This window comes from Sciurus vulgaris (assembly GCF_902686455.1).
Source record: "Sciurus vulgaris genome assembly, chromosome: 2".
Lineage (NCBI taxonomy): Eukaryota > Metazoa > Chordata > Mammalia > Rodentia > Sciuridae > Sciurus > Sciurus vulgaris.
The window spans coordinates 94,111,081-94,132,335 of record NC_136462.1 but is presented as its reverse complement, the minus strand read 5'-3'; the positions used below and the strand labels follow the sequence as shown (position 1 = coordinate 94,132,335).

The window sequence follows — 21,255 nt, the reverse complement described above, 5'->3', positions numbered from 1 at the left end:
AATATGACACAGCAACTCCCTTCCTAGGTAAAGCTCCAAGAGAAATAAAAATCTTTAGGCCAGGAGCTGTGACTTAAGGTTTGGCAGGCTGAGGTAGGAGGATGGCGAGTTCAAAGCCAGACTCAGCAACTTAGCAAGGTCCTAAGAAACTTAGTGAGACCTGTCTCTAAATAAAATATTTTTTAAAAGAACTAGGGATGTGGTTCAGTAGTTAAATGCCAGACACAAAAGGCCACATATTGCATGGTTTCATTTATGTGAAATGCTCAGAAAAGGTAAATTAATTGATAAAAAGTTGATTAGTGGTTGCCAGGGGATGGTGGGGGAGAATCTGCTAATAGGTATGATGTTTCTTTGGGGGAAATAATGAAAATGTTCTGAAATTAGCTGCACAACTCTGTGAATATACTAAAACTCACTGAATTGTGTATTCTTAAGGGGAAACTTCATGCTATGTGAATTATATCTCAATAAAACTGGATTTTGTAAAAAGACTGAAGTGAGGCTGAAACAAATATAGTTGCTTTTCCATTAACCAAAATTGCCTGCCATGTACTTTGATATCAAGACAATATCAGATGAGTTGACCTTGGCCTTTTAGTTTAATTAGAACCTAAAAAAGGAGAAAAATATTTACTGCTTTTGAATTCCAGACGGGTGTATGAAGACTGAAGTGAAAGATGGTCTGTTGGAGCAGGCTCCAGATGTTTCTTCCTGTTTTCTTGAAGTCAGATCAGTTTAAGTGCTGAGTTAAACTGAAATTATTTTAAATACTAGAGAAAACTGTGCAATAATTTAGTTAGCGGTTCTGTTTTTGCCGTTGTCTTCTGACGAAAGACTCTACCTTGTTAGGAAATTTGGGTCAGTAAAAACACAGCTGTTCATAGCTAATAAAAATCCTAAAAGTATTTGTAAGGAGACAGTTCTGTGGCCACCTGCTCAAGATTTTATAACTCATTTGAAATCAAAGACAGCAAGATATCAGAGGAGGTCTGGGCTTACAGAGCAGCACTCAAGGACTGATTGAGGCCTCTGCTGTGTCAGGCACTATGCCAGGGGTAGAGTGGTCCTTAAGGAGCCAACATCCTAGTGAGAGACTAGCTATTAGTGAGAGACAAACAAACAGCAGGCAATTCCAGGAAAGTATAATAAGTGCTATGAGCTAGAACACAAGGGTATTGTGGGAACAGACCAGTCCCGCAGCATTTCAGGTCCAGAAAGTGAATTTTATCATTTACTCAGAATTGACTGGGCAGGCAGTAAAGAGAGAACATTAAGTTAATGTACACTTAACACTGTATATTTGCTCCCTATGTACAGGTTCTGATGTCAAACATGATAGTGAAATAAAATCTTACAACAGTCTCTTTCATTGTTCATTTTGCTGACCCTATGACTATTAGTTTTTCTTCTATTTTACTCTCAGCACACATTTCATAAACTCTGTATTTTGTTGGAATCAGGTAGAGTTGGGCATATATTTTAAGCAACAGTGATGACAGAAAAATATACTTGACAGCAAGGACTGAGCTACATTTGCCAAACTCCTCAGATTCTAAGACAGAAGCTAGAATACTGACTTGATTGTCAATTGAGGACCCTATCTTTCCAGCCACCAGATCACTTATGATCTGACCTGCATGATAAATCCTTCCCCATGCCAAGGTTCCCAGGAATAAGGTTACATAGTGAGCTCAAAATTTGGAGGAGATGAATGAATCATTTTGAGGGAGATTTTATCAAATTCCATGAAATTATTTTTGTCCTCGGGTTTTACTTTTCGTGGGACCAGAATATTCTGATGCCTTATTTAGAGTTGAATTAATAAACTGATAGATTGGGCACTCAGGCTTCCTTTTTAAATTCTCCATATTGATAGTCACACATCTGATAATGCAGTCTATTAAATATATTTTGTTTATTTATTAGGCAAATCATTTAAATGTTCAAAAGTCAAAGGTACAATAAGGTTTACAGTAAAAGATTTCACCCCTGTCCCCCAGCCAGTCAGGTCCCTTCCCCAGGAAAACCTATGTTATTAGTATTTTGTGTATCCTTCCAGAGATATTTTATTAATGCAGTCCAAATAATATTTTTTTAAAAGTGCATCTTTTAAAATTTATATTCTAGTTGTGAGGATGTATTTTAGTTCTCTTGTTTAATTTGGGCGTATCCTGTCTCCTGACTTCTGCACATGACTTATCTCATCCATTGAGTGTGTGTATATAACAGTTTCACAGTATCTGTATCTCTAAGCTCTAGAAACACTTAACACTGTACATTTGTTCCCTATGTACAGGTTCTGATGTCAACCATGATAGTGAAATAAAATGAAATAAAATCTTACAACAGTCTCTTTCATTGTTCATTTTGCTGACCCTATGACTATTAGTTTTTCTATTATTTTAATCTCAGCACACATTTCATAAACTGTATTTTGTTGGAATCAGGTAGAGTTGGGCATATATTTTAAGCAACAGTGATGACAGAAAAATTGAAAACAATCTTTCCCCATGTTTCTGCTGTGTTTTCTCTTTCTTGTCCTTTTATCCTCACTTATCCCACACTACCCTAAATTATACCTTTAAATTAACCTACAAGGATACACTACTATTTGACTTGCATAAAAATCAAGTATGAGGCCACCAAGATCCTAAAATTATCAGTTCAATTTTATTGGGGGAAGGAAAGAGTTCACACTCATCCATTTCTTTAAATAAGGCAGCAACTAAAGAACAAGTTATTGTCAAGTATCACTATAGATACTGTGCAAAGTTGGCCCAGGATCAGATAAACTACTCAATATGGAAAACTTGACCTTTCAATTGATGAAGTCATTCTGAAAATTGTTACAGATTTCTTTTAAGAACAAAAAAAATAAGAGAAAGGGAAAGGATAAGGAGAATGCTTTGAGTTGTTTTTATAACAGTAGGACTGATTGGGTGGCTCTATCCACACATTTCCTGCTGGATTCCAAGAAGTAAGAGTGGCTGTGTGGCCATTATAAAAGTTTTTCTTTATGTAAATCTAATAACACCCTAGCCTCATTTTTAGCTGGTATTCCCATTTCTTATATTTGCAAAATTAAAATAGTGTCTTTAATGGGTGACATGAGGATTTCTCCCATCTCAGACAGATATGGTACAGGGGAAGTCAAGGCCTTGTTCTGTATATTTACCATCCTCTTAAATTCATTCATTGAGGAGAAGCACATTTCTGGCTACCCTAAATACACTGAGAGAAGTACACCTCAGACGTGGCTGCATTTCACTGTTGGGAGAAGGTACTTTTTAAATTTTGAGAAATGTTAGAGATTTCCCAAAGCCCTCACTAAAAGGCCTTCATTAGAAATGTTTAGAAATTCGGTTCTAGTTCACAAAGCATTAGTAGCAGAGTTAAGGTATAAACCTAGACTTACAGGCTCCTTTCATTGTATTATGACATTTGTTAGAGTGGTAACATATTACCTCATATTTACATAACTCTTAGTGCCATACCAGCTTCTGCATGTACAATCTCTCATTTAGGCCCTCCAACAACCCCATGTACTAGGACAATAAATGCAATTGTTCTCATTTTGCAGATAACAAGACCACAACTCAAGAAGACACACAGGAGTCTATGACAGCCAAGACTAGAACCCAGTTCTCCCAATTTCTTCTCCAAGGCTCTTCCCACCATGCCATTTTGTTTGGTGCCTTCCATCAATGAACAGTGGAAAACAAGTTCGAAACTCCAGAATTAATAATACAGGTGGTTGAAAATGAATAGTTATACATTTATAAGTAGGAAAATGAAATGTTTTAATCTCTTGTCCCTTCTCCTGCTAGGAACTTAAATGTTAAATATCATTCTCTGATATGAATTCAGCATTAAGATTTTGCTCTGTGAGGGAACTTCTTTTTTTTTTTTTTTTTTCACAATAGCATCCTAATCAAGTTGAATCACATGAAGTTGAAGGGAAGAAGCTATCTGTAGCCTTCCCTATTTCTGACTCACATTTGTCTTTATTTTCACGATTTAGTTTCTCAAGCCAGGGGCACATGGCCAAGACCATTTGAAACCATAAGACTTTCAAAGAACACTCAACAGGCTAGTGGGTGGAGAGTGCAGCACCCAGGCAGCGGATGACCTGAATTCCACACCTAGTTTCCACCCAACTCAAACCCAGTAGTGATCCCTAGAAGTCTAATCTTTAGGTGGCTCTGCTCATTGTAAAATCAGGGGACTGTGTCAGTGCCCATATGTGAATTTAGACGTAAGACTGTACTCAAGCTCCGCATATTTATATCTTTTTTATATTTACTTTTAGTTGTAGATGGACACAATACCTTTATATTTATTTATTTATTTATTTATTTATTTATTTATTTATTTATTTATTTATTTACTTTTGTCTGTGTGATACTGAGGATCGAACCCAGGGTCTCACGTGTGCTAGGCAAGCGCTCTACCGCTGAGCTACAACCGCAGCCTCTTAAATTTTTATAGTACATTTCAAACAACAGACGTAGATACCATTCATTTTACTTGGTCGGAAGTTGCGTCCACCCTTCTTCCCACACACTAGCGGGCTTCCTGCCGCGGCCCCGCGGCTTGCAGCAGAAGCCCGTCATGGGACCACAAGCTAAAAAAGGGCAAGCCCGGGGACTTGACCCCGGCCAGCGGTAGTTCCTGAAATCTCCTAATTCGGGGCGGCCCAGGGCCACCGCCGGGCTCCGCCACCCCAGCCACCTGTTCCGCACAGCCAATGGGGCCTTGGGGGTGGCCTGGGCGGGGCGCGGCTACAAAAGGAGCGGCCGCCTGCGGCCTCACACCCCGCTCCAGGCGTGCTCTCCGAAGGCTCGGGCGAAGGCTGCGGAGCACCGGGAACATTCCGCTCGTGGACCAGCAGGGCCGGGGCGATGCTGCGGGTGCGGTGTCTGCGCGGCGGGAGCCGCGGAGCCGAAGCGGTGCACTACATCGGGTCTCGGGTGCGTGCGCCCCTCGCCTGGCCTGGCGGCCGCGTGTCTCCCCCTAAGTTCGACGCGGGGAGCGGAGCCCCAACTCGCTCCCGGAGCCCCAGCTCCCTCCCGGAGCCTCCACTTTCCCTCGCTTTCCCCACCCTGAATTGCATGCCAACGCCCCTCCTGTTCCTTCTTGGAAGCTCAGCTTCAGGAGCCTTTGCAGGCTGTGCCGCAGCTCAGGAGGCACCACCCTCTTCCGACAGACCTTAGTTTGCTCCGCAGAGTTTCCAGCCCGGGGCGAGAGGTGGGGACTAGGGACTCCTTAGTTAAAGGGTGGCATTATTGGGGTCCAGAACCTTGCATAGGCATAGAGTTGGGGAGTGTCAGGAAAGTGCTATGAGGTGGATGGATGGGGAGAAGAGGCCAAGTGGGTATCAGGGCGGAGAACAAGCGAACAGCTCACTGCAGGTGTAACGTGGAGTCCTGAGTCTTCAGAGGAGTTGGAATGAGTTCATCCAGTCCCCAGACTTTCTACCCGGTCCCAGTCCTCCGATAGCCTGCACACTCTCCTTTGCCTCTCAGACAGGAATAGCTCGGGCGGTCCCTCCTGGCTACTAGCCACCCTCTAGCAACTGGAAACAGCTGACACTCTCAGTCTTGCTTTGGTCTCCACCTCTGGGCCCCTCCTGCCCCTCTTCCTTTTTAACAGGAGGAGAGAAATTTGGGGTCCTGGGGTTTGCCCAGTGGATGAGGGACTCTTCCTGCTTTAGATTTTATAGGCCCTTCATTTGTAAAAGATTTGTTTTTGTTTTTGTTTTCTTTTGTTTTTAATTCTTAGATATTTCTAGTTTAAGTTTGTGCCTGGGTTAACCCTTATCTTGGCTAGGGTACTGGGGACCATCTGTAGAATGGTGCAGATGGCAGCTGGTCACTCTCAAAATTGAAGTGCTGAAGAATGTGAATTGCATGTCAGAGATGAAAAAAAAAATGATTTGAAGCTGATTTTTTTGAAAGATAGGGTCTTTACAAATGCTTGCACATTGTTATTTGGGGAAAAAAAGGAAATAAGCCTAATATTGGTAACCTTTGATATTGGGGGAGGGGAGGAGGCTTTCTCCTCCAGCTGAACCCAGCAGGGAGCTATGGGACAACTTTTTGGGAAGAAGGTGACCCATCACCTGCAGAAGAGCTGCTGAAAGCTGGTTAAGATTGATTGTGAAACCTGTTCTGGACTAAATGGGGGAGTATGGTCACTGAGGACAAAATCTGAGGGATTTTTAAAAGTTACAGCAGTTAACATAATAGATAAGAGGATATATGGATAAACTAGAAGGTGAAAAATAACCTGTAATCCTGCCACACCTGCACACTATTAACATCTGGTTTATGCTGTCCTATAGGATTTTAAATGTCTGGCTGTGTTATGCTGGGTTTTCACTCTTCACCCCATTTCCACTTCCTCCTACCTCCAAATATGGAATGGGGCTATGTGATAATCTTTTTGTTGTTGTTTTTGGAAGCTTGGAAGAACCTTCACAGGATGGGTGCAGCGAACTTTCCAGAGCACCCAGGCAGCTACAGCTTCCTCCCGGAACTCCTGTGCAGCTGATGACAAGGCCACAGATCCTCTGCCCAAGGACTGCCCTGTCTCCTCTTACAACGAATGGGACCCTTTAGAGGAAGTGATAGTGGGCAGAGCAGAAAATGCCTGTGTCCCACCATTTACAGTGGAGGTGAAGGTAAACAGAAACTTTTGTGTGTTTGAAAGTGGGTTCTTTCCTCACCTGCTGCTGCCTAGGCTCTGGCTATCCACTGTAATTGCTTTCACTTTAGCAGGAGTGATCATTTTAAGTGATCTTGCTTGACACTTCTGTGGTATTTTACACTATTTATACAAATTCTTTCCTCCTTGAAACATTCCTATGATCCTGAGAGACTTTTCTGGGAATATAAATTCTTTCACTGATTCTGAGCTCTTCACAGTCTATAATATTGAACTTTTGGTCCCCTTCTCTTAGCTATTCTCACAGCTGCAGGACCTTCCTGTACTGTGGTCCAGATTTTACTCCTGCTCTCTGTCTAGATCAATACTTTAAACCTAGTGGATACTGTCACAGGACCTCAAATGGCACATTCAGTGTTCAGTTACCAGTCACCCTGCTTCATTCGTTGCTTTTAATTTTAGGCATTTCTGTTCCATCAAGTTAAAACACCAAGTGACCATCTTTGGTTTCTCCTTCCATCACATCGTTTGCATGCATTCTCCAAGATCTAACAAGTCTTTGGTCAAAAATGAATCTTGTCTCCATCTCCCTGCCTCTGTCTTAAGTCAGGAGCTCATCTGCTCCTAAACAATTAGAGTTAATCCCTGACTTGCCTCTGCCACTCACTCTACTCTCCAGACCATATTCCAGCTACTATCATAGTGATTTTTAAAAACCCAAATTTGATCACATTACTCATTCTGCTCCCTTGACTCGCTCGTCCTCCATTGTTTAAGATACTGTCCTCAATGTATTCAGGACTCTTCTCAGACTGGCTCAGGTCTGCATTTCCAGAACTCCACATTTCAATCACTGCCTCATGGAGAGATGTGTTAGTATGGCAGCTTAGCAGATATTCCTTCCTGTATAAGTTGTTTTCTCTTCTAATATTCCACCCTGGTTTTCAGCAGATTTTTAGAACAAATATATAAGCCCTAACAAGGAAAAAATGCCTTTTTTTCCCACCCAACTTTCCCACTTATTGTCCTGCACCCTCTTGTATGTAATTTAAACCTTCCACTTCCTAACTCCAGTGATACCTTTCCCAAAGTCTTCCAGCATTTCCCTGGCAACAAGGCATATCTCCCTTTTTAAAAACTCCTAGTATTCATTATCTGTGATATTCTTATGACCAGGGACCCCAACAGCTCATGTTCAGATGATACACTGCATAAGGGTCCCATATCTCAGGGAGTACCTTCCACATTGTGGGAAAAGCCTAAGGTCCCATGATTAATGGGATACAAATATGTCCTCAATGTACTTATGTTCTTCCTGCATATTTTACATCTATAATGTATATTGAGGAAAAAAGTTCTGAAGCAGTATTGTCATCATCAGAAATATTGTCTACCATGTAAGAGGGTTCCAGAGGAATTAACACAGAACTGCCTTACTACTTGGCGAAATAAGATGTTCACATAGAAACAAACACTAAGTATCTTGTGCCCACTGCTGGCAGGGTGGTGCCAGGAGAGTAAAGGAAAAGACATGACCAAGTGCTGGATGGTTGGAAGTCTTCTGGGAGTGACTTTTGAGTTAAATCTAGAAGTCAGGGCAATAAAAAAAAGTAATACTTTCTTCTGATTATCTGATATTTTGAAATTTAGTGAACATATCAATTTACATATTCTAAAAAGCACGGTCTTTTGAAGTCTTTTCTTGAAAAGAAGTTGTCTCATCCCCTAACAATTTTAATTGGGTGAAATTAAAGTTCAAATTCATACAATAGTTTATCTTTTTACTTGTCTTAAAAATTTTTGTTTTTGTACTCGTGATTGAACCCAGGAGCACTTTACTACTGAGCTAAGTCCTCAGCCCTTTTTACTTTTTTTTCATTTTGAGACAGTGTTGTGCATCACTGCACCTGGCTAAAATTATTGACTTCTATATCATGTGATCTTATGGAATTAAAATTCTTAGACATTATTTTGAATCGTCACTTGATTTATGACTTTAGACTTTGTAGCTTCATGGGTTTGTGGAAAGTATACCATGCTAAAGTCAGAAGACTGGGCTTGAATTAGGTATTTGATAAAAGCTTGATAACTAGTTTTGGTTAATCAACTATTTGACCTTGTGCAGGATTTCACAAGATTCTGAGCACCTACTTAATGAACACATTAAGAGGTTTGCTAATTGCCCTAACAGGATTAAATTTGAAGGTAAAAGGGTATGTGTTGAGTATTTTAAAGGTCAAAACTACAACTCATTATAGTTGTATGGATCCAATTTGCCAATTACATTACAAAAGTACATCAGGAGTGGAATGGTTGTACATGGTAGTAGCATGAGTAGTATTGATTTCATTCATTTTTCTGGTTGTTTTTATTTAATATGACAAGCTAAGCTAGGTATTGAAAGAGAAGAAAGTAAATCAAAGATATTCATGGCCCCTGGAAGGTAGGAAAAGATGACATAGTTACCTTAATCAGTTAGAGAACAATAAGATACAATAATGTAGTAAAATAAAAGAGGCAATTAGAGCACGAGATATGTTGGAAGTTATACATTCTAGAGAAGTTTTAAGGAAAGCAGTCAGGAACATAATTGTCAGGAAGCCACTTTTTGAAAGCTAAGTTGTTTTTTTATTCTGCAAAACTTAGTAAAAACTTGCTTTTTGTTTTGCTTTTGTCTATTTTATTTTTTAAAAAATCCCTTGATAGAGGACCTTTTATAAACTATAAGATTAATTAAGTTTAATGTAATATGAGTTTTTGCTGGGTGAATAAAAAGTAAGTTCCTATTGATATTTCTTAGCTTTCCAAAGACAGTATTTTAAAAAATCATTTGGCAAACTCCCATAAAAAGAATTTTAGGCTCTGGAGGGCTATAAAGTTTCCAGGAATGCAGCCACCTCCCTGCAAAAGATTGTTGAAAACATCATATGCTGTGCATCTAATAGAGTGTTCATTATCTTGCAGACACTTGATAAATGATTGCTAACTCATTTAGCAGGGTTATAAAGCAAGTGTAAGCAATTTCCAACTATCTTTTGGAAAATGTAATTTGCCCTGATCATTTGCACTTTGTTCAACCTTTGCCAGATTATAACCTATACAGACTCACACTTGTTTAAATAACTTTTTTCTCCCAGGAAAGTTTAAATATTTATCAAGGCAAGCTTCACTCTGCAGAAATAGTCACACAAGATACTGTGGAATGAGTCTGGCAAGACAACATAACTATGTGCCTGCTGTAACTAAGTGTTAAATTTTCAAAGGCTTCTTGTGCCTTAGTGAATTGTAGGAGATGTGCCTGGCATGAGAAGGAGGAAATGGCGAATGGATGAGTAGTACTAGGAATATAAAAAGAGTCATTATCCTCTCTTTCTGGTTGTTGCTGCAAAAATTCCTAGGGGTAAAACACTGGAATGCTTTTGTTTTGCTTATTTTGTTTTTTCAAACAGTGGTTTGACCTTAATAATATCCAAATGTTTAATAGTTGAGATAATAGTTTCCATGGGTCAGAAATTGAACCTGCTATTTGACTATAGCTGTCCCACAGTAAAAGAACTAGTTAATGATTCTGAACAGGGGTCAGCAAACTTTTTATGAATAGGGCCAGATAATAAATTGGTCTTTGCAGAACATAGGCCTGTGTTACAAACACTCAACTTTCCACTCTTACTGTAATGCAAAAACAGCAATAGGCAGTTTGCAAACAAATGAATATACCTGTGTTCTCATAAAACTTTATTTATAAAAACAAGCAGTGGGCCAGATTTGGCCTATGGACCTTAGTTTACCAACCTCCTTTTTAACCTTTACTAGTATCCTTAATATTTTCTAAAGATCTGTTTTTCAGCTTATTCCTTTTCCTCCAGGCTAGGTTCCAGACTAACTGATGTGACCCTAAATATTGAACTATAGAGTGGCAAGTCTGCATTCATATATTTGATATTTATCAAAGATAGGTAAAAATGGAAGTATAGATACAAACCTAGAAATATAATGTCTTTGACATTAAAAAGTCAGACATGTAGAAATTTAGTTGAGTCTTTTTTAAAAAATATTTTCAGGTGTAGATGGACACAATACCTTTATTTTATTCATTTATATGTGGTGCTGAGGATCAAACCCAATGCCCCACACGTACTAGGCAAGTGCTCTACCATTGAGCCAAACCCCAGTCCCTTAGTCAAGTCTTGATGGGTAAAAACCACTGGGAATGCTATGAACTGTCATAAGCAATTTCAGTTTTAAAAGTTTTAGTACACTTCTCAGGAGGCTGATGCAGGAGAATTGCAAGTTCAAGACCAGTCTCAACAATTTAACAAGGCCCAAGCAACTTAATGAGACCATATCTCAAAATAAAAAAAAAAAAGGACTGAGGAGGTAACTTGTCCCCAAACATCTCTGGCTTCAATCCCTAGTAACACCCCACCCCAAAAGTTTTTATACATCAAGTTAAAAATGTTCAAACCAATAGAACATAGCCAAGCCACTTACTATGTCCAGAATACTGTAAGAGTCAACACTGGAATTTTATGCCTGCTTGTTCAGGTAGTAAGCAAGCAGGTGACCTGCCTGAGCCACTTCCCTTGCATGTGAAATGAACATATGTGTATCTGTTCTGACTCTTGGGTAAGGGTGTCAGGAGTATTAGTTGAGAACCTGTATAGGCTGGGCATGGTGGTGCACACCTATAATGCCAGCAGCTTGGGAGGCTGGGTCAGGAGGATTGTGAGTTCAAAGCCATCGTTGCTGAGGCACTAAGGAACTCAGTGAGATCCTATCTCTAAATAAAATGCAAAATAGGGCTGGGGATATGGCTCAGTGGTTGAGTGTCCCTGAATTCAATCCCTGGTACCAAAAAAAAAAAAAAAGAGCCTCTCTACTTAGACTAGACACACTCTGTCACTCATTATCCAGTTTTCCAGTTTTGCCTCTTCTTTCTAGTACTACTATCTACAAGTGTCAGATTTAGATTTATGATGGAAACCTCATAGCGGTCATGATCAGAACTGGTAGTTGGGTAGTTAATTGATAATATAGATATGTAGATTTATGTGGTTTTTACCCATCTTTTAATGAGGACCTGAATTTTTTTCCTAGAGACTGAATTCTCTGATTAGAGACCTGCTTCATCTATCTTGATAAATTATAAGATGTATCATGTGCATATCCCAACATTTTTCTTAAAATTGAGAACTTGGATATGCAAAACAGTCTAAATGCAGAATATTTCTAGACTCGTATTTTTTTGCATAGAACCTCTGGAAACTTTCTACATGTTAAAAACTTGTGAATTCTGCCAGATGCAGTGGTATATGCCTATAATCCCAGTGGCTCTGGAGGCTGAGGCAGAAGGATTACAAATTCAAAGCCAGCCTCAGCAACTTAGCAAGGCCCCAAGCAACTTAGCAAGACCTGTCTCAAAATGCAAAATAAAAAGGTCTGGGGATGTGGCTCAGTGGTTAAGTGCCCCTGGTTCAATCACTGGTACAAAAAAAAAAAAAAAAAAAAAAAAAAAAAACTTGTGAATTCATCTATCAGATTGCTTTCTTCTGTGACAAAAGGACCCAAAGCGATGTGATAACTTGGATGGATTGGGGAGAGGAGAGTGTGGTTAGTATGAGACACATTGACAAGGAAGTACCAAAGCCAGACTTACACTGCCTAACAACTTTGCCTAGTACAAATTCGATTGAATAGGAAAGTCAATATTATGTTTTTAAGAGAAACAAAGCATTTGAAAGTATGTCCCTCATTTTAACAGTGGCAAAATATCCTTTTTTCCTTTATCTTGAGGTGCTATCTTCCACAGAGAATTCCGAAATAGGTAGATAGCCATAGGTTGTTTTTTGTTTTTGTTTTTTTTGTTGTTGTTGTGTTTTTTTTTTTTTTCCTTATGCTTATTTAGTTGTTCTCTGGTTGATTTTCTTTGAGGCTAACAGGAGTGCCTAAGTCCTACTTTGTCTGTGAAGTATGGCCAAGAAGATTCCAAGCCTGTCTGGGGGCAGACATGCTGTGAATGGTTGGGCATGAGATCTGAGGCAGAAGGATCAAAAGGCCTCAAATATCAAGATACTTTAGAACTCTTCATTCAACAAATATTGAGTGTCTGCCCAGAGGGCCAGTGGGCTCTGTGCTGGGGATCAACAGTGTATAAAATGTGGTTCTAGTCTTAATTTGATCACATTTTACAGAGTTGTTCAGCACCATTAACCTACCACGAAGAGTGTTTTCTGCCTGTAATTATTTCATTTTCTTTCTTCTGCTTCTAGGCCAACACATATGAAAAGTACTGGCCATTTTACCAGAAGTATGGAGGCCATTGTTTTCCCAAAGATCATTTGAAAAAGGCTGTTGCTGAAATTGAAGAAATGTGCAATATTTTAAAAATGGAAGGAGTGACAGTGAGAAGGCCTGACCCCATTGACTGGTCGTTTAAGTATAAAACTCCTGATTTTGAGTCTACAGGTAAGTGCAGCTCCTTGATGTTTTATTTCTTTCTTAAATATGTGAGGAAAAAGCTCTGAGAATTTCTTGGAGACTTCTTTGTTCTGTCGACCCCTCAGAAACTTTAAAGATATTTAGGAACAGTTTTGTTCAGTTAGTTATGATTAAGATGTACACATGCTAAACTCCATTGTAAATCTGTTGGCGTCTCCTTGAAAGAAGTGGTTTCTCCTAAACTTTATAGTCATCTCCTTACATAAGAACAGTGAATTCCGTTTAGTTTTCCTTAATAATAGAAATTAAAAAGGTAATAGAAACATTCCCTTTTTCCCTTTTAATTGACTTTGCTGTACAAGTGTTCTTGTGCTTGAGTACTATAATTTATAGTTCCAGAATGATCCTTGGCCCAGTCTATATTCATGTTACTGATAATCCTTTAAGAACTCTGTTTTTGTATAGCAAGAAAGGAACCTACAAATAGAGTATGCTTGGTAGTTCAAGATCTCTTTGAACAACTACTTTATTGCTTCATTTTTTTTTCTTTTCCTTTTTTGCTTAACTTCCTTGCCCCTAGTTGGAATATGTGTTAGAATTCTATTATGTATTATTTCATTTTTCTCCATTTTATATAATTACTTGCATATACACATGTACAAGGGTTTTAATAATTTCTTTACCAAAAAGGATTGCATCATATTATGTAGACTTTTTGTCTTGGAAATGTGTATCACTGAGGCAGTCATACAGAACTTTTATTTTTTTTTTTATGGAACTTTTTGGTCTGATAGGTTTATACAGTGCGATGCCTCGAGACATCCTAATAGTGGTGGGAAATGAGATTATAGAGGCTCCCATGGCATGGCGTGCTCGCTTCTTTGAATATCGAGCATACAGGTCGATTATCAAAGACTACTTCCATCGGGGTGCCAAGTGGACAACGGCTCCTAAGCCCACAATGGCTGATGAGCTTTATGACCAGGTGAGTCCTATTTATAGCCCATTTTCTTAATAGCTCTTCTAAATAATCCACAAAGAATAAGATAGAGGTTCTCTGATATCTATTATGCATTTCAGAAACTGAGAACCTAATTTTTGCCTAATTTTAAAAAAAATGATTGAAGATGAAAATACGAGTAAGTAATCTTCTGATAATAATAGCTAACATTTATTTTTTGTTCATCTTGTGTTGGGTTCTGGGCTTAGCCCTTCATTGACTTCCTCAATCATGTTTATTCTTCACAACCACTGTAGGAGAAAGTAGTATCATTTCATTACAGGGAGGAAAACAGCCTGAGGGTATACTGCTATTAATTGGTTGGACCAGAAATCACTCAGCTGAAGTCTCTTTTCTTCTAGAAAGAGAACTTGGTCTACACAAGCCAGATTCACAATAAAATGAAATACACAGTTAGCCTTTCCTATCTGAAAATTCTATATCTGTGGATTCAACTAACTGCAGATCAACCATTTTTTTTAAAAATTGTGCCTAAAATGAACATGTATATATTTTTTCTTGACATTATTCCCTAAACAAGGGACTAGCACAACTATTTACATAGCATTTATATTACATTAGGTATTATAAGTAATCTATAGATGATTTAAAGTATATAGGAGGATGTTCATAGGTAAATTCGAATAACTACCATTTTATATAAGGGACTTGAGCATCCACAGATTTTGGTATCTGTGGGGGGCAGTCCTGGAAGCAGTCCCCCCATAGATATTGAGAGCTGTGTCTTATTTAACCTCTTACTATTTGATCATTATAGGAAATCTTTAAAAATCAAAATTTCTTCCAGGGGTTTAAAAACAGAAATAATAAACTAATTCCACCATACTCAAATTTGGCAGGGGAAGCACAATATCTCATTTTATGGTACAAGTTAGGCTCAGGACCAAATTCCTTTTCTAAGAAAAGCAGAATGACTTCATCCTGGTGACTTGCAGTACTGCAGATAGCTATGTAAATGCAGTATGGGTCATGAAATATTTTCATAATCAATTACTACCCTGAACCACTCATTTCTAAGTATCAGGTTATTACTGTACTGCCTAGGGGTTTTTGTTGTCGTGGTGGTGGTGGTGGTGGTGGATTTGTTGTTTTGGTGTTTATCATGGACCTTCATCTTTCCTTTGCATGTGTTAGTTTGGAACTGAGGAGTAGTTCTTTGAGAAAGGATGATGTTGAATTAATTTTTTTAGTAATATGTATCCTTGTAAGTAAGTTCCTTATGAAACCAATGTATTATGTGTGTTCATTCTTATTCCTATTAGGATTATCCCATCCATTCTGTGGAAGACAGACACAAATTGGCTGCTCAGGGAAAATTTGTGACGACTGAGTTTGAGCCGTGCTTTGATGCTGCTGACTTCATTCGAGCTGGAAGAGATATTTTTGCACAGAGAAGCCAGGTTGATAAAAGCTGCCTCTGAAATTTCATACTTTGTTATTAGTGTTTTTTCTAAACTAAAATATTTTCTTCTTACATATTTTTAGTTTCTAAACATAGAACTAAATCTTTATAGATTATATGTTTTCCTTTTATTTTCAGGTTACAAACTACTTGGGCATTGAATGGATGCGTAGGCATCTTGCCCCAGAATACAGAGTACATATCATCTCCTTTAAAGACCCCAATCCAATGCATATTGATGCCACCTTCAATATCATTGGACCTGGTCTTGTGCTTTCCAACCCTGACCGACCCTGTCACCAGGTAAGAGAGTTCTTACAACGCTGGAAAATCAATAGAGCCTGGCAACCAAAGTAATTGCCACTTATTTTAAGCACTTCCAAGGTTTCTAATGGTTCTAAATGACAAATTCAGCAACATTAAGCCATATTATGATCAAACATTGGATTGTTGATGGTGTGTTTATTACAAGATGTCCAATGATCAGAAATACACATAATTGCTGTGATAATTGGTATTAGTATCAGACTTTGACTTTACTGCCTATATTATCAAGGTGTTATTTGTGTGTGTTCATGTGTTTTTATTGAAAAGAGTGCTATTATCTCATTTACAATAGCAATTTCATAGCAGCAGAATTGAAAACAAGATGACACCTGCGTGGCCAGGACAACAACACTGGATTATGGGCATCTTCCCTTTCCAGTGGGTCAGGCTCCCTCTGCAGGGAGGAGTGGAACCACTGTACTGCATCTGGTCTCTCCCCACACCACAGCCTCGTACTTCCTACCCGCTCCCTGATTACATTTGGGCAGAGTGATTCTGTGTTATCTGCAAGGATGCAATACAACTTTTTAAAAGCACTTTTACACCATGTTATTGTTCATTTCTATCCCTTATTTTCAAACCCAGTGACCAAAATTACCTACTCATTTCATTGTAATATAATTGATTTATGTATTAAGTGGGTATGTCTTGTGAACATAGAGATGACTGACTTGTGATAGAAAACTAGTGACAATTACAGTTTTCTCTGAGAACATATCCATAACATTTGTCTTTATACTGCAGCTACAAAGTGATGAACTGTGAAGTGGATGGACTATGGGTTCAGCATAGTCATATTTCTGTTTTCTTTTAACTAAGCAGTTAAAAACATTTAATTTTCTTTAATGAGAGTATCTGTAGGAAATTATCTTTGGTATTTTAAGTCTCTGAAACCTAAAAAGCTTTAAGAGCTTTTTAAAAGCTGTGACTTTTAAATTTTAATTTGGTGGGGGGTTACACATTTTAAATTAAAATTGATTTAAATAGTCATACAAATATTTTAAAAGTTTTATTTCCTTATCTTGGCAGTTGAGAAGACAACTAGCCAAAAATAATTATTAATGATAAGGACTATCAGAGAGCAAGAATAAGAATGATAAACATGGGCTTAAGCCTCTTTGGATTATTTTGATCTTACAGATTGATCTTTTCAAGAAAGCAGGATGGACCATAGTTACTCCTCCAATACCGGTCATCCCAGATGGTACGTTTACTTTTATATACTTGGAAACTAAAATGATTGCTTCAGTGACAAAAATCATTCACCTATAGAGAGCAGCCCAAATTTTAGCCAATTAGAGAAAATGTTTCCCCAGTAAGGAGTGACGTGGTGACTGCCAGTGCTAGAATCAGGCTGGGACTCCTGTTTGCAGGTTTTCCTTCCACAGAGAGTGAAAGTGAGAGGACAAAATAAAACAACATGTAAAGCAAGGTATGACTTCTTAAAGAAAACAGGATGAAGTCCAAATGTGTGATAAGTATGGATTAATTCATAAGGTTTATAGATAAATTATTTTAAGATGATTAAAATAAGTTTTCACATGAAAAGCAAATAACCAAAAGCATTTAGCTGTCACTCTAATATCCTTCACTTGTAAATCCTTACTTTAAACAAAAATGACATTTTTTAATTTATTTACCCCTTTCAGATCACCCACTCTGGATGTCATCCAAATGGCTTTCCATGAATGTCTTAATGCTAGATGAGAAACGTGTTATGGTGGATGCCAATGAAGTCCCGATTCAAAAGATGTTTGAGAAGCTGGGTAGGTACAAGCATACAACATGCTGTCATACATGAAAGCATTCAACAAGAACTGAAGAAATGACCTGCAAGGTCTAATGCATGGCTTATCTAATTCAATTGTGGTCCTTTTAGAAATACCAAGTTATTATTTTGTAAAAGCGAGTATTTTTGTTTTTAATAAGCATACTCTCAAAAGGTTGGAGATGTTTCCTGATCTCCTGAAACACCCGCTTAGCAGTAAGTTTACCAATCTTCTATGACTCAACCAGTATCAGGGTGCCCCTGTGTGGAGAACCAGGTACCAGCTTTGCAGATGAGCATATGGATCCATCAGCACTTCCCCAAATAAGAAATTTTGAGGACTTTAAAAGTAATTTAATTGTCATCACATACTTTAAAGGACTTTTAAGGGTACACATATAGAAAGTGACTTATGTGTTCTGCAAGACAGTTAACAAAGTGTTGAAATGCAGCAGAAAGTGTCTGTAGATCAGCTTTGAGCTAAAGAGCAAGGTTAGGTTTTATTTGAGGGGGAGTTTGATAATCCTGATATTCTAAATTTAGACCAATGATTCTAAAACTATTGAGAAAAATATTAAGGAAAAGGATCTTCATATGAACTATTATATAAAGTACAGATGTGTGTTTATCACTCTTATCATACTTGATATAGCCTGCATGTCAAATAATAGCCAAGCAGTTTACTTGTTGAAATTGTCATTTAAAAATTTTGTCTTAAAAAAATTTTTTGTCTTACATTTGAAGTATACTACTTAGAAGAAATTATTTGCCCCTTTAACACATCCCTTCTTAATATAGTTAGCATCCATTTTAAAAGATTTTCCTATCAGCTGTAGATTAAGCAGAATCTAATAATTTGACCCCTAAAACTATTTTTTTTCTAATTTTTGTTAAATAAAAAATTGCTCAGTTTCAGGGTTTTTTTTTTAAATAGTATAAAGGACCAAATATCTGATTTATAATTTTACTTTTAGTAGTTAAATTCTGTTTAGAAAATAAATAGTCTATTTAAACACAGGGAACTTGTTAATGCAAACTTCTCTCAATCAACTGAATTCCTTCTAATTCAGGATGAGCATGGCTATAGCCATATGAATAAGATAGACAGGTCATCCTATCAGGAAACTTGCTCATGGTTAAAAGCTCACTTTTTATCCCACATCCATTTCTTACCCCTACCCAAATCTTGTTCGTATTCATCAAAGCCCTGTGCAGTCTCATTTTCTCAGAATGGTCTGGACAACCCGAGCGTCCTTTCTTTCCCTGATTATACCAGTGGACCCTGTAATGACTCTGTGACTTATCTGCCCCTTTAAAATAATGAGGGAAGAAAATAGGCAGTCTTTTAAAAACCCTACTATGTCTAACCTAACAGATTCTTCCTAAATACAGTTGTTTAAGTACACTGTGCACACTGTATCCATGTCATTACAGGTGACACCAGATTAAACCAGTAGTCTGATTAGGTTTCGTATCTCTATAGCCAATAAACTCAGACATTAAAATACCAGCTCTATTTTATTATTTCCTTAAGGTGACCTGGCAAAGTTAAACTGTATCAGATAAACTCCTCAGATGTGACTTTAGTCAACTTTTCAGGTTCGCTAAATTATGCTTTTCCTACTAAGTTAACATGACCCAATTAGAAATAATCTGACAAAGTGAAGTATATTCCTAAAAGGACTTGAAATTTTGGTACTTGATAATTTTTGAACATTTGGCGGGTATGTCAGCTTATACAGTCTGTTGTCTTGTGAACAGTCAATAAAGCAAAACTTCTATGATGACCTTTTTATGGAGATTTTATATTAGCAGTGGAATAGAGGAGATGAAATATAGCTGGTGAACTTAAAATTGAAAGAGAAAAGATCATTCTAGGTTGGGCCAGCCTGAAGGATTAGAGCCACAGGATTCCTACCAGATTTCAGGCTGGCTTTCTGTAAGAGAATCATGTGAGCGCATCTAACTGACCTCATCTCTCTTCCATGCAGGTATCAGTACCATCAAGGTCAACATTCGTCACGCCAACTCCCTGGGAGGAGGCTTCCACTGCTGGACCTGCGATGTCCGGCGCCGGGGCACTCTGCAGTCCTACTTCGACTGAGCAGACCTGATGGGGCATTTGGTGTGGCCTCAGATCCACCTAAGAAGCTTAGGGGCAAGGTTCTTTTCCCGCTTTACAGAATGCATGAACCGTAGTGCTTTAAACAATCATATCCTTAACAGGGGGTCTCAAGCCTGGTTTACTTTTATTTCTTTTCTTTGACATAAGGAAGATAACTTCTGCTAGGTATTGCTTTCTTCTCCTAAAGTTATTTACTGTTTGGCTTCAAGTGTAAAACTTTGGTGAATGTATACCAAGACAAAAACTAGTCACTTGAGTAACTTGGCCACTAATATTTAACCATCTACCTCTGTTTTTAATTTTCTTTCCAAAAGGCAGCTTGAAATGTTGGTCCTAATCTTAAATATTTTTATTTCCTTTTTGGTAGACTTGTGAATGTTTGTATCACTTCTTTTTTCTAAATGAAAGACTTAGAACATACCCAGATCCTAAGTGGAACCAGATAATTATTTCTTTTCTATAAGAAATTTGAGCAGTTTTAAAATTTTTGCTTTAAAAAAATAACTTAGACTATGCAGACATCAAAGTGAATTTTCCATGAATTTTTTAATATTCTCATCTCAACATCTGTGATAAGTGCTACTAAAATCCTTGTCATACAACTTACCTCATTTCAAGTGAATTATTTTAATCTTTTCCTTTTCTTTCCAAAAATTTACAGAGATATTTAGTGCAATAGGATATAACTATCATTTCCCTTCCCTCAGTTTCAGTGTTTAATATCTCTTAGATACATTGCATCTTTGGTAATCTTAAGGTTTGTTTACAGATATGCAAATTATTTAAAGCATAGAGTATAAAGGCATTTAAAAAAAAACTAATGGAGGTAAGAACCTACATGTCTTGTGAAATAATTTTAATGTTGGATACTGTAAGCGTATTTTTATTCTAATAAACTTTTGTGTTCCTGATTGGATTTATTAGTTTGGCATCAGTCTAATTATTTTAATGAAGTAAATTATAGGAATGTAGCTCTGAAGTAATCAACACATTCATCCCCAACTTAAACCTAATACTTGTATTCAAACATGTTTAAGAAGATCAAATTATATAGTGTATTTATTATTTCACTCATTCAAAAATATCTGGTGAGCAAACAGGACTAATCCTAGGCCCCAGAAAGGAAAAACAGTCTCTGGTTTAGAGTTGCTCAATGAAAATCTGCATAGAATGTGTAGTTGGAGTCACGTATTTCAATCATTCCCTTGCTGACTCCTTTAATTCCTTGGTAATCCTGATATCCTTTTTTATCCATCACAGAAACACATTAGTCCTACACACGGAATGAATCACTCTTGAGAAATCTGTGCAGTTGTGTGGATTGGCACATTTAGGGTCTACGTCCCCAGGCCCAAGTTGTTCTTGGTAGTTCTGCGACACATCCTCTGCATTCCCCTAAGTACCTTCAAAATCGTTGTCTTTTTTTTTTTCTTTTTCTTTCCTTTTTTAGTTGTTCTGGTAGTGGTTTTTCTTTCTTTCTTTTTTTTCATCTTTCAAACTAAATC

At 37.8% G+C, this 21,255-nt stretch overlaps 1 protein-coding gene across 1 annotated transcript; it reads left to right on the top strand.

The window, feature by feature from the left end:
- The first annotated feature begins 4,811 nt into the window (after positions 1-4,811).
- Positions 4,812-20,666, top strand: GATM (glycine amidinotransferase). Its single transcript, XM_079130212.1, has 9 exons — positions 4,812-4,973; positions 6,467-6,685; positions 12,939-13,134; positions 13,902-14,092; positions 15,391-15,528; positions 15,669-15,833; positions 16,998-17,061; positions 17,507-17,623; positions 19,617-20,666. The coding sequence occupies exons 1-9, from the start codon at positions 4,905-4,907 to the stop codon at positions 19,727-19,729; spliced, it is 1,272 nt and encodes a 423-aa protein (XP_078986338.1). The 5' UTR covers positions 4,812-4,904; the 3' UTR covers positions 19,730-20,666.
- Positions 20,667-21,255: the final 589 nt, after the last annotated feature.